The sequence below is a fragment of the Temnothorax nylanderi genome, unplaced genomic scaffold (genome assembly GCF_030848795.1).
Source record: "Temnothorax nylanderi isolate EJ_2023f unplaced genomic scaffold, tnyl_v1.0 TNYL_tig0052_pilon, whole genome shotgun sequence".
NCBI lineage: Eukaryota > Metazoa > Arthropoda > Insecta > Hymenoptera > Formicidae > Temnothorax > Temnothorax nylanderi.
The window spans coordinates 1,064,526-1,077,497 of NW_027249114.1; the positions used below are offsets into that span (position 1 = coordinate 1,064,526).

General features: G+C 35.2%; 1 protein-coding gene across 1 annotated transcript; it reads right to left on the minus strand.

Moving 5' to 3' along the window:
* Window positions 1-37: 37 nt before the first annotated feature.
* On the minus strand, window positions 38-9,289 carry LOC139772692 (mitochondrial glutamate carrier 1). Its single transcript, XM_071706571.1, has 8 exons — window positions 9,008-9,289; window positions 5,870-5,948; window positions 5,287-5,421; window positions 4,792-4,941; window positions 1,952-2,088; window positions 1,388-1,573; window positions 1,157-1,307; window positions 38-991 (listed from the first exon to the last, which is right to left on the minus strand). Exons 2-8 carry the CDS (start codon window positions 5,920-5,922, stop codon window positions 853-855), a joined length of 951 nt encoding a protein of 316 aa, XP_071562672.1. The 5' UTR covers window positions 5,923-5,948; window positions 9,008-9,289; the 3' UTR covers window positions 38-852.
* Window positions 9,290-12,972: the final 3,683 nt, after the last annotated feature.

The following is a 12,972-nucleotide window of genomic DNA, read 5'->3' on the forward strand; positions in this document are numbered from 1 at the left end:
AAAAGAAATAAATGAAAAGAAGCACATCAGCTGCATGTTGCTTAAAAGATTCTGTAATTTTCTGTTTATATTACATGTGACCATAAAGTCTTTTTCTTGACATAAGATAAAAATTAAGAAAACTAGGTAACGAATGTGAGCTTTAACAAAATATTATGCCAAAATATTCTATTACGTCTAACGAAAAACGTCTGTTTAAAAAATATCACGTTGAATCTGCTTAATGTCTTTAATGTACATGTATAATTGACTATAATTATGGCTAGTCTGGTAGATATAACAACGAAGATCCCGATATACATCTATTAACGAGCATAATTCATGGGCGGGATCTCGCATATAATTTACAGAGTCTATAAAGTAGGGGGAAGAGATGAAGAAGCGCTATTATATTACATTGAAAAATGCATGAACGACCTAAATATTGAATAACATGTAATTGGTACAGCTGCGAAATATTTGTAATTCCATATGTTTTCCTAATGATTCGATGTTTCAATACATCAACGCAGCGATATAATTTTATGAGTACGTTAACAAGAACACAATATGTTAGTAGACGAACGTATATTGATTCCGTTGTTTGATTAGTAATTTTAATGCACTTTGCGAATATGGACATAAAAGATAGGGATATATTTCATTCAATTATATATGGATTCGTTATAATTCGCGACCTGCGGGAATTACGTATACTTACTTTCTTTTACATATTAGCGATTCCGTTTAAATAACATTCTTATTGCGATGGCGGAGAGCAAAATTCTCAAGCAAAAATACAACTACGTTCTACAACGATTATTGTCGGTTTCCCAGAGCATTTGAACGGCACGAATCGGCGATATGGCGATTTCACTTCAATCCCAGCAGCCACTCAGCTACGCCGAGATAATAGACGGTTTGTGCAATTCCGAATAACGGCGCTATGACTATCATTCGGCAAGCGCCGCCTTTGAAGAACGCCGTAGGCCCCTCGTTTTTAAATGTCTTCCTACAAGCCGGAAATAATTATTATAAAGCCTTTGTATTATCCTTACTCTGATTTGAGATCTAAACGCGCATGAATTCATAGATTTATATGTAATTTCGTGTATAAACTTATTGCTATAGTAATGACTGAACGATGACTGACTAAGCGAATATTCAAGACACTCACAGTATACAGTCTAACACTCCGTTGTACGTTGGATCACCAGGTGCTTTTTTGATAACTTGCAGTCTAGTTTTGATTACGTCGAATGGATTCACCATTAATGCGGCCGTCGAGCCGGCGGCGCATCCGGCAAGGAATGAACACCAGAATACAGCTGAATGAAGCGATATAGTTACCGTTAATATAATCTTCGTTTAGGATCGTGTATAACAGCGCAATTATACCGGTACTTACAGGAACCGTCTTCTCGCTTCGGCCCGAGATCGTTCAGTCTGGCGAACAGCGGGAAGTAAATGACGGAAAACGTGACGTCTCTGAGTGCCGTGGCGCCGGTTCCTTGGTACAGCCCCAGTATACCTCGCTTCCTAAGTAGATCTACCGTTAATGACCAAGCGGATACCTTTGGCACTGCTTTACCCGCTGCAACAGTAATGCGTTATGCAATTTATTGTTATAAGCACGGGCAGGCGTAATAATTCTAAAACGGATACAGTTGTACACATTTCCACGTTTTAGAAACTGTTCCAATATGCGTTACATTTCTATATCGTATAAACATGTGTAAAACTTCTAATTTTACAAAATATGTAGTCGTCCATGGCAATTAATCAGCATCATAAAAGATACAACAAATAAGAAGCGTCCGTTGTTCGAAATTGCGAAATTATTAACAATGTAACAATAATAAGAAACTTAGAGATATGCGAATAGCGCGCGATACCCGCGAATAATCTCGCTGCAAAATTCGACGAGCCGCGAAAGGAATATCTTGAGAAGTTTATTGATCGCTTTTATCACCTTCCTTAGCTGCCATGGCGACTCTGCCAGCGTCTTGCATTTGTATTTTAAGCAGTTCCATCGGAGTGGTAACGACTATTTGGCATGCTCCCGCCAAGCCGCCGGCGAGCATTTCACGTTCTATTGGCAATTGTTGTCTGGACAACAGATTAAAAGAGTCCTGGGATCACGGCACATAATGCAAAAAATCTTAATACATGAAGACTGGCACACGACTGATCTTCGAAAAAAAATATTTTAGGTTCTCGAAAAAATCGCTTTTCGCGATTGACTAGTACGTTTAGCAACAGGTAAATTTTACCGAGCTCAATTTTTCCAATTAAAAGTAAGGCCAATCCATGGTCTTAAAACCGATTTTCGATTATCATTTCGGTTGTTCATCATTACATTATAATATAATGGCTATGCGATTCAATTGTGTATTAATTAAATATTCATGGATTAATTTAAAAAAAATCAGTTTTTCGAATTTATCAAAGTTTTTTGAGGATATAAAATGTGATTGTCTAAAATTCCAATTGATTTTCTTTCGGAAATAATTGTCAGGGTGCCAGTCTTGGTGTAAGGGGGATCATTCAACGCTAGTGGCATGATAAACAATATATCAAACATCTTAATGGACCACAGAGCATCAAAATACATTGGCAAAAACGTAAACGAAGCGAATTGTTAACTTTATGATTTGTAATTTATTTGTAATTCCAATAGCATGACGTGACACTAATGAGAGCTCTTTATGAATAGACGAAATTATTCGGTATATCAAAAAGCAACTTTTAATGAAGCAAATGAGATGAGTTACAATTTATAATTGTAAGCTAAAATAGAAACTTGACAGTTACATTGCGTTATAGTGCTAGCTGACATTTAACAAATTCTCAGCAACTCTATCAGACTATTTCTGACTAAAGTTTGTATAATTTCTGGTATGTCATTACTCTTGGATCTTGGATTGTTCTAAAGAAAGTATTTCGTAAGGAAGAAAGGGGGAAAGCAAAAATTACCCTGCTCTCGTCGATTGCTTGCGACTTGGTTAGCTAGTTATGGTTGCTCGCACCGTTTGCCAGGTCATTTAACTCGGAAATTACATTCAAACAGGTAGCTTCAGTTGTCTAGAATTACAGAATAATATACTTCAATATATTTTATAACAATATAAGATTCTGGCATAATAGCGCGAGCCCAACTTTGTTTTTTGCCTTTCTCGAGAAGTAAAGAATGAGCCATGCTCGTCATCTTAAAATTTAATAACGCTTTAACCAATTTAGAATAGAACTAAAGAGTTACAATATCTATGAAAAGAATAAATGGAAACTGAAAATAGTCTGCCAATTTTTACTAAGAAAATTAATTCCAGAAGTATATATATCGTATAGAATATGCAATAATTCTGCAAATTTATTCAGCAAAAATCGGACACTATAAATTCTAAATTAAAAAAAAAAAGAGAAATGCAATGCCATTTATATGTTCTTGAACATTAAATCATTCTCATTGAATATTGACTGTTTTCAAGTATCGCTGGCCCCACAGTTATAATAAAACTATTTTTTTCTAGTTACTAATAATTTGTCGACATTAAATAGATATACACTTTGTGTGTAATTTACTTGGAAGGTAGTGTCGAGATGTTAAGTGCAAGCAGTTATTGAACAAATTAATAACAGTGGTTAGCAACAAGAATAAATAAGGTATTCTAAATGCTATGGATGCTCTAATGACAAAGTGCTATGATGCTCTATGATGCTCTGCTGATCAAACGATACAGCACTACATTACTAATTTTTGGGGCTTTCCAATTATGTTTTTTTTTTTAGAAATAAATTGTTATATTTTCCGAAGTAAACGAAACAATATATAACATTTAAAATAATTTATTGCAATGATGAAAACCTGATTGACAAAATAAATGCAAATTTGGTATATTAAAGAAGAATTGTAATATATTACAGAAAATATATGTGTAATTTTATTAAAACAAAGAAACCAAAGAGATGTAACATTTTCAAATTCTAATAATTTTCATACCTATGTATCGTCTACCGTGCATGCAACTTGGTCTGATCGATACTCTTTGGCTTCTCACTTTGTTATTGACGTCATTTAAACTTCATGGCTTCATAGATACACTCGCTCGTATCCTCCATTAATTAAATTAAAAAGAAGAAATATTCAATTAAAAAAGTTAATGTTGCTTATAATTTTTGTAACAGTTTACCAACGTTTGCGTCATTTCAATTTAATAGATGATGATTTAATAAACATTTCCCTTCATTATATAAAATTAGCCAAGGAATTAAATTAATTTTATAAAAAACTAATTGGAAAGCCCGAGTTTTCAACAAATTTTACGTCATTAATTTAATAGAAATTTTATCATCCGAAATGTTTCAATGTGATCCACTTGCCATAAACTTTGAATAAACCCCTTTAAAATACATAAGTATTAAATACAATGAAAAAATAATTGCTACAAAAAATTAGAGTTTTAAATGAAAAGGAAAAAATGACGCGTAAGAAAAGAAGTTATAAAGTATCTAAAAAATAAAAAGATGTTAAGTATTACATAGGATGCTAAAGATTTAAGTCCATTTAAAATTAAATCTATAGAATTTGAGAAAATAAATTGTTAATGAGTACTAGGCAGTACTAGGCACTCACTATGAATGACTGTCTTTAAAAATATTTTGGCATAATCCGACTAAACAACTCCCATGCCACTTCTCACGGGTTAACTTGCTCTGGCAATGTTACACACAGGAAGGAGCACATATACCACAAGCTCTTATACGTCTGATAACATGAAAAATATATTATATAATATATTGTTTGCAACATACCCAGGTCCGAGGGAAAGATAATGTCTAAATGTATCATTGGCAGTAAGTTTGATCGCTTTCTCGGGTGTGATCAATAATATATTTACAGCAGATCCCTTATACATTCCAAAATAACCCTCTGCCTTGTACGTCTTTTTAAAACAATCAAACCTGGAAAAAATTGAATACATTCGTTTATGATAAATCTCTTTGTGTTTTGTGTTCTTTTAAATTTTATCTCTTGTTTCCTTAAAAAAACCTGGACATTTATTTACTTTATATTTAAAGAAGAAAATACAAGAAAGTGTAAGTGAAATAAAAACGCTTATTATGTGAAACAATATAACAATTGCTTTGTATATAATTTGATTATCAATAGACTAAGAATAATAATAATATACAAATTAATATTTCGGAGCTGCTTTTTAGTATAATAATTAGGGTATTATTTTTTTATTTGCGATGCATAATATCTACGTATAATAGCTACTATAATTTCTTAAATAAAATACTTGCATTGACTTATACATGCGTTCGCCACTCGGACCGATAACTTGATTCTGTAATCTTGTTTTAACCAAATCGAGCGGAAATACCACGGACACTCCAATAATTCCGGCAATGCCACCATTTATGATTTTTGGTATAAGTCTGAAAAACAGATACAAGGTTATATTACACGCTTATATTGATATTCTTCTATATTAAAAACTATTATATCTATAAAGAGAAAACATATCCGTTATTTTATTTCTTAATAAACAACAATGGAAATATATTAATCGACTCTACTGGCCATTATAATCGCCAAGACAATACGACCACGATTTGGTTTGATTATCGTCAAGACGCTCTTTTAACCAATATAAATTGATTATTAATAACTTTAACGAATATATATTTCTAAATTTAACCAATTTATATTGGTTAATAAATTTAACCAGTATATATTTCTTAATAACTTTATCTTTTCATTTGTAATTAAAATAAAATTGTAACGCTTCTAAATCAGCTTGTTTCGGTTTCAGATGTTTTCAAATTCGTCATTTTACAAGATGTTATTATTTTGCAAGTAAGATTTTATAGAAGAAAGACGTACTTGAATTGCTCCGCAGGTTTCGGAGTTGGAGGTTTCGGACTGTCCTGTGCCATTGTTAATGTTAATTAAGGTCCCGTACCTGTCGAAGAAATTGATAGAATTAATAAAAAAAACTATATCGGTGATCAATGTCAAATTGACGGTACGAAAGAAGATGTAATCTTTTCTTCGCACGCATAATAGCAATTGTTTTAATTCCACAAATATGAGCGTTGCGCAAAATTTTCAATTCAAATACGTAGTGGAAAAGCCTCGCAGTGTTGCGAAGGTATATTTGTCTGCAAAATTGATGGTGATTTGCCAGTGGTAGCGTCAGTTAAGCCACAAGCATATTAACTGTGACACTGCGAGGACCCTCTAAACAGTAGTCAAAATATTGTGCCAAAACTCGAAGGCCGCTTCATCACATAAAAGCGCTTTATTTCGCGGCGCGCCTGCCGGACAAATTGCACTTTCCGGGCAAAGATTAATGTTCATCATATATTGCTGTCATCAGTTTTTGACGATAAGACATAACGCAATCGACAGATTACACGAAGAGGTATAAGAATTTAAAAGATCTCATGAAAGAGCACAAAATCTGAAATTATATCTTCCTCCTGCGCTATCTTTATTTCGCGATAATGAAAACTAAGTATTCTTTTCTCTTGGCACCTGGCTCTCGTCAGATGGTCAACCTATATATATATATATATATATTCTATAACATTTCCATACGTAATTTCTATTTTCGTCCTTTGTTTATTTTCGATATTGTAGGACTCCCACGGACGACAATCGACATTCTCGCTAAACGGGAATAGTTTTATTTACCAGTCGCTTGACACAGTGACTCGCGCCTTTTCCGGAGCTCGTTTCCCGTTTAATTAGTATTTTGATACCCTGTCGCGGGGGATATCGCCTTGGAAACCTATTCTGTCTAAAGGTCGCGATGCGTCGGTTGATTCGATCGCGTGCGTTACCATCGAGCTCACTCGTTTCGTTACACAGAACGGGCATTGACATCCTACAATAGCGTAATCAATGCGACGTCAGGCGAACAGAGAAATTGCTATCGGCCCGTATCGAAGACGTATACACGTGCACACGTATATACGCGAACGGAAACCAATCGGCGATCTGCCGATTGTGAACCGCGCAAATTGATTTCGTTTTATCTACCTCTCCGGATCTCTTACATAACGCTTCGGCGGTGGACCGAGTCGATATTACCCTAGAGCGAGTTTGTAATTCGTTCCGAGCGTCCGAATCCCGTTCCATCGAACAGAGAGAAAGGGAATTTAACTTGGAGGCAATTTCTCCATATCTCTCGCGGAGGCGCAGGCAGGTTTCTGCGAAAAACAAGATGCCGAATAAAAGGCTGAAGCACTTTGCGGAAAGCACGAGAATAATTGTCGTTGTCAAAACCGTCTAATTCTTGCGTTTAATTAAACGTGGATAAAACACTTCTTACTACATTTACGCCAAAGGCACTCTTTGCGTCGTTTTAAATAAGTCGAGAAATGTGTGTTTCTCTTTTTATGTGATCTCGTTCGATGAGATTCAAGGGACATATTTTTCCGAACACGAAAGAGTAAGGGGATCTTGGAAGTTATCGAGATTGTTATATTATTATCTTATCCGCTCCAGTAGCTTGTTGCAATACAGATAAAAGCGGGAGTATTCTTGAGTCGCTGTCCATTTAACGTAACGGTAAATGACATAAAGAAAGTGATGATCGTCGTAAAATAATTTTAAAGATAAAATTGACACGACGCGGCATTAAAACTTAAGTCGAAAGCTTTATAGCAGAGTAATCATATTATTATCTTTTGGAATAATTACAATCGTTAATTATATCATTTATCATTGTAATTGCATATGATAAATAATTGTATGTACCTATACTTACAATTATGACTGTATATAATTATAATTTAATAAATAATATGAATTAATTTGCTAGAAACTGATATCGCGTAAAATGAAAGATTAATATTAATCTAAAACAAATTCGCGTACAAATGACTGATAATCTGTATAAATGTCGATAGTATATTCGTTTAATTTCGAATCGATTTTCATTTCCCATCCCAGACACATCGCAGGTGAAATCGTACTGTGTCAAGTTACGTTTGCAGACAGATTCGGGAAATCGGATTTTCTCGCGTATGAAACAATGTATTGAAACAATACACAGAGAAATTCCTCTATGTCAGAGGAGATTGCATAGGATGTCCTAGATTCCATTCTATTTCTTTCTTTATTTCTTATAAATTTCAGAGCAACCGATTTTTAGAGCAAGTGATGATCTTTTCAGTTTCCAAATTTTGTTGCGAGCAAATCTTCACAGATGCGAATAGATAAAATTTTATTGTTTTCCACTAAATATCAAGTAAATAAATAAATATAATAAATTAACATTTTTTTAATATATATTATAAGTGACACATATTTTGTCTATTACAATTATTATTATATTTCATAAATCGATTACGCTCGGTATACATGTAATACATGATAAAATATATTTACATATTTCAAACACATAACATAATAAATATATTAAACATGCTATAAATAAAATTATAAAATTTAAAAATCATAATCGCAAAGACATTTATAACGAAAACTAATAAAGTTCGCCGTCAAAACGATCGTTTACCCTGCCCTGAGAAAAAATTCACGCGCGCACCAAAGGTCACCAACGTTAATCGGCCTGTCAGGGCATCGCGTGCGCGAGGTCCTCGCAGGTTATGTCAAAAGCCAGGCCGCGCGAGCGACGATCAGCTGATCGGCCGACCGTGCCGTCGACGTTCGACTAGCATTGTTCGACAAAATCCCGCGGAGGAATTGAAAATAACCCGTCGCGCGCCCGTTGCGACGGTAACGCGTTCGACCGCCAGCGTTATATCAATTCTATTATTACACGTTCAGCCTCCGGAGCGCGTTCGGAGCGAAGATCGAACGCTACGCGGTCGTTCGACTCTTCCGGAGCGAAAGTGCGCGTCTCCGACCCCTCTTTATATTTTCTCACGATGCGCCTTCTTCCGTGAAAGAAAAAAAAAGAGAGATTCGGCTCCCATAATCGCGAAATCGACGGCGAGCGCAAAGTCGCGACTCGCCGCGGGGATGGGAAAATCGACGGGGCCAACTTACCGGTCAGACGAATCCGATGTGCACAAAGTGGTCGTCCCGCGCGATCGACGTGCCCGCTCCCGCGATATTCCGACGATCGAGGAGCCGATCGTGAGATGCGAGACACCCGATTAGCCGCGGACCACCGGGAGACTCTTTTCCTTCGCGTCGGCCGACGGCGATTTCGCGAGCAGCATCAGCGACGCTCCGTCGACGGCGCTTTTGACAGACGCTCCGTGGCTCCGAGCATCAAGGCGTTCTCGGTTCTCGCTCCAAACATCTCACGAGTCGCGAGGCGCTCATGCGCGCGCGCACGCGGATCCCGCAGGCAGGGTCTGTAAACGCGAGGCTCGAAAGTCCCTCACCTCGATTTATCCACAGCTGTTATCTTCCCTAGACCTGAGACCATCTCGGACTGGTGCCCGGCTGCTCGGCCGACCGACCGACCAAGCGGAGAGAAGCCTGAGAATAAACTGCCCGGCGTTTTAAAATAAAACATACTTTTATAACTAAACTGGTCGCTTTGCCGATATTTTTGATGCCGAGGATAGGGAATGCCATTAAAATGTATCGTACATGCTCCACATGTATGAAACACGTGGTCAGGCAACCCTTGAACTCAGGCATATGATACAGAGTCACGTGGTAAACAGAGAACACGTGGTGCGCTCACAGACAGTCCGCACACACATGCATACACGATACATGCAATGGCGGCTCGGTTTCACTTCCGAAACTTTATTTCTATCGCATGCGAGGTAATCATAGGGAGCGGTCTAGTTGCAGAAGTCTGTGAGAAACATACGTTTATTAGCGCCTCTACACACATATATGCGCAAAACGTGTATATATATATCTTGAAATTACGTAGTCGGTGTGATATGAATATTTCTAACAATAAGTACTTATGTATACCTACTTCCTCTAGTCGAATATACTTTCCTAGTAATTTTAACTATTTTTCTGAGAATTATTGAGACTCGTATTCGAATTTCTCTAATTCGTTCGTATTCCTTTATTGAAATAAAATCTTCTAACAACTTTGACGATTTTTTGCTGTATCTTAAATGCGTAATTATCTATCGTCTAATTATAGTCCAATATTGTAATTAAATTTTAATTATATTATTTAATAACAATTAAATAACTTGCAAGCACAGAACGTAGGAATATACTTTGTACAGGGAGGAATAACAACGCGATAGCCTTTTGACTTTTCGCATGTGTTGTTAACGGAATTTACAATTTGATTATTTTTGTATCATAATTACGGCTCGATTATTTCTATAAAAAAATTTTATGAAATATATCCTACTTAATCTCTGTTCAAGAAACTTCTGTTTTATAAAAATGTAACGAGTATTTGTTTCTAGTTATTGAAAAAAATCTAAATCTGTTCAGTTAGAAAAATACAACTTGAATTTTATTTCAGTAATATAGTTATGATTTAATAGAACAGCTAACATAAAGAAAATATTAATTGCATGCATGTATTGTATTCCCATAAATAACAGATGCATAACTTAAATTAATTTACAATACGATGGTCGTATTGTCTTGGCGATTATAATGGCCAGTAGAGTCGATTAATATTTCCATTGTTGTTTATTATTTGACTGGCGAAATAAAAGTGATTTATTCTGTTTAAATTAATTTAATTAAGATTAATTAGAAAATTATACGTACATTCTTGAATAATCGAAGAAGGAATCTTTATTAAATACACATAACATTTCTGAACTTATTAAGGTTGAAAAATGACCTACTTCTTGTCCAAAATGATTTACATACGTACCCATATTTACTCCACTACGTTTTACTCGGTTTTACTCCTTCATGAGAATCACCTTGACAAGGCTCAGCAATTTTTAGCTACTAAGATTCTCACTCATATGCAATTATGCCTCAACGACGAAGAATTATATACGCTCTTCAGGATATTTTTTCGCGGCGGAAACCGCATAAACAGGCGATAACTTTATATTTCAAATTATTCTGCGGGCTAAATGGATGTAACTTATACATTCTTCATGCGTTTGTGATGCGCAAGTCATTCTTTGAAATAACCGCAACTGCGCATATGCCAGCTTTAGATAATTCAGACATAGATGCGATAAAGGAGGACGCCATAAAGCAATAAAGCAATTACAACGAGGATGGCGGAAAAAGATTTAGATAATACATTTTGAAAGATAAAAGGTAGTAAAATAATTTTTTTTTAACTTTTAATAAGTTTCCTAGAAAAAGTCTCTTTATTTAATTTGCACTTCGAAATGTATTACAATTAGAAGTTATATATTATTACAATCAAAGATATAATTTAAATTTCTGGGAATTACGTTAGACCAAGGAAATATCTATAATTCAACTGAAAAGTTTCAAGTGTAAATCGAAACGTAGTCCAATTGTTAAGCACAATGCAATTATTTATGATAAAATAACACAGGATATATAAAACATTCATGTGTGGGTGAAAGCTTATTTTAAATTACAATTTGCCCTGATGTTTTTCAAGAACATTTGCCGCCCCCTCGCGCAAACTGATTATCTTAACGAAGCGACCTTTAATCCTTTCAAGAATCGCCCTACGTGTTTTTGTATGAATTAATTATGCATACGAGCGCGAGCTAATTATTCTCTTTAGAGGCATTGCCAATAAGATTTCTCCATACTAATTCTCAATACTAGTTCTCGTTCTCAAGGTGCATCTGGATGTGTAATCGTGTGGACTTTTCGCGTAAACTTCACGTAGCTTTATATTGCAATAGTAATCTTACGCAATCATAATCGTGTCGCAGCATCACACGTGACGCTGTTACTCGATAATGCAACCGATAATCATATATGTCGCAATACTCAACAGTACGCCGGAACGTTTACGGAAAAGATTGTATTTTGAAGTGCATCGATAAAGAACGTGCTATAATTACTATTACTAATTACAACGGCGCCGGCGTAGCTAGAATTTTTGAACGAGGAAACAAAATTAATGCTTATTATTTCTTATCTATATAGAAATAGTATTATATGTCCAAAACAATTTATCTCTTTCCTTCAAGATGTTTTTCCTTTTTACAGTTTTCAAAGTCGCGCACTTATTCTTTTCTTAACATAATTTATACATGTCTTCTTTTTAATTGTGATGCTATTACCGTAAGGCTCGGAGTATATGACAATGGCTTTGTCTTGTTATCGACATTACCTAGTAGTTAACATATTTCGTTTTGTGTAGTTGAACGGATCTTTCAAATATTTCACATATTTTGTCAACTTTCATTTTTCCTGTCAAACCTTCCGTCATCCGTCGAACATTTATAATAATGGAACCAGGTCGTACATTAAAAAAAATGTTAGGTGTCACTAAATTTGCTACAGTAGCTATAATCTTTTTTTTCCGTGATACTTTTCAAATGTCCCATGGTTTCGCATCCTTTACAGTACAATGATTTTATAGTCCAGTACTTTTGTAGAGTAGCCAATAATTCTGTATAAAGAACTAAAGCCTCTTTTCATCTAGGTACCGTTACGCGAGACAAGAAGTCTCTCGACTTGCCTGTTTTCCAGTTGGTGTTAATTGTTCCTCTTTAACGCTCCTCTTTAAAGAGTCTTTACATACTACGCGACGTTATTTGTCGTAATAGGAAAGTAAAAAAATAAAAAAAAAGTAAGTCGAAGTAAATTCACTAAAGCGCAAAGTTCTTCGACATCATGCAAGTCAATTCTCAACTTTCTTAATTAATGCAAATATAAAATCTGTCATTTATTTCATATGCATGGATTGGACATCAATGGATAGGAATTTATTGCTTTCTTCCGCGACAAAACACACACACTGCGATAAAATTTTAAATCCAATTTTAATTTCAAGGCTACGTTTGCTGGCGATTTTAAAATTAACGTTATGAGTCTTATATTTTACATATATATATTCACTTATTGCCGTGAAGACCGTCAAAAAAATTCAATATTCTATAATTTATAGAGGA

What these genes read in the sequence shown, in the direction of transcription:
- LOC139772692 (XM_071706571.1), bottom strand. Translation starts at nt 5,922, where the DNA reads ATGGCACAGGACAGTCCGAAACCTCCAACTCCGAAACCTGCGGAGCAA. An exon ending in GAACGCATGTATAAGTCAAT is followed by an intron (nt 4,942 to 5,286) that starts GCAAGTATTTTA and finishes AATTTTTTCCAG; the next exon opens with GTTTGATTGTTTTAAAAAGA. An exon ending in GGAGTGTTAGACTGTATACT is followed by an intron (nt 992 to 1,156) that starts GTGAGTGTCTTG and finishes TCCGGCTTGTAG; the next exon opens with GAAGACATTTAAAAACGAGG.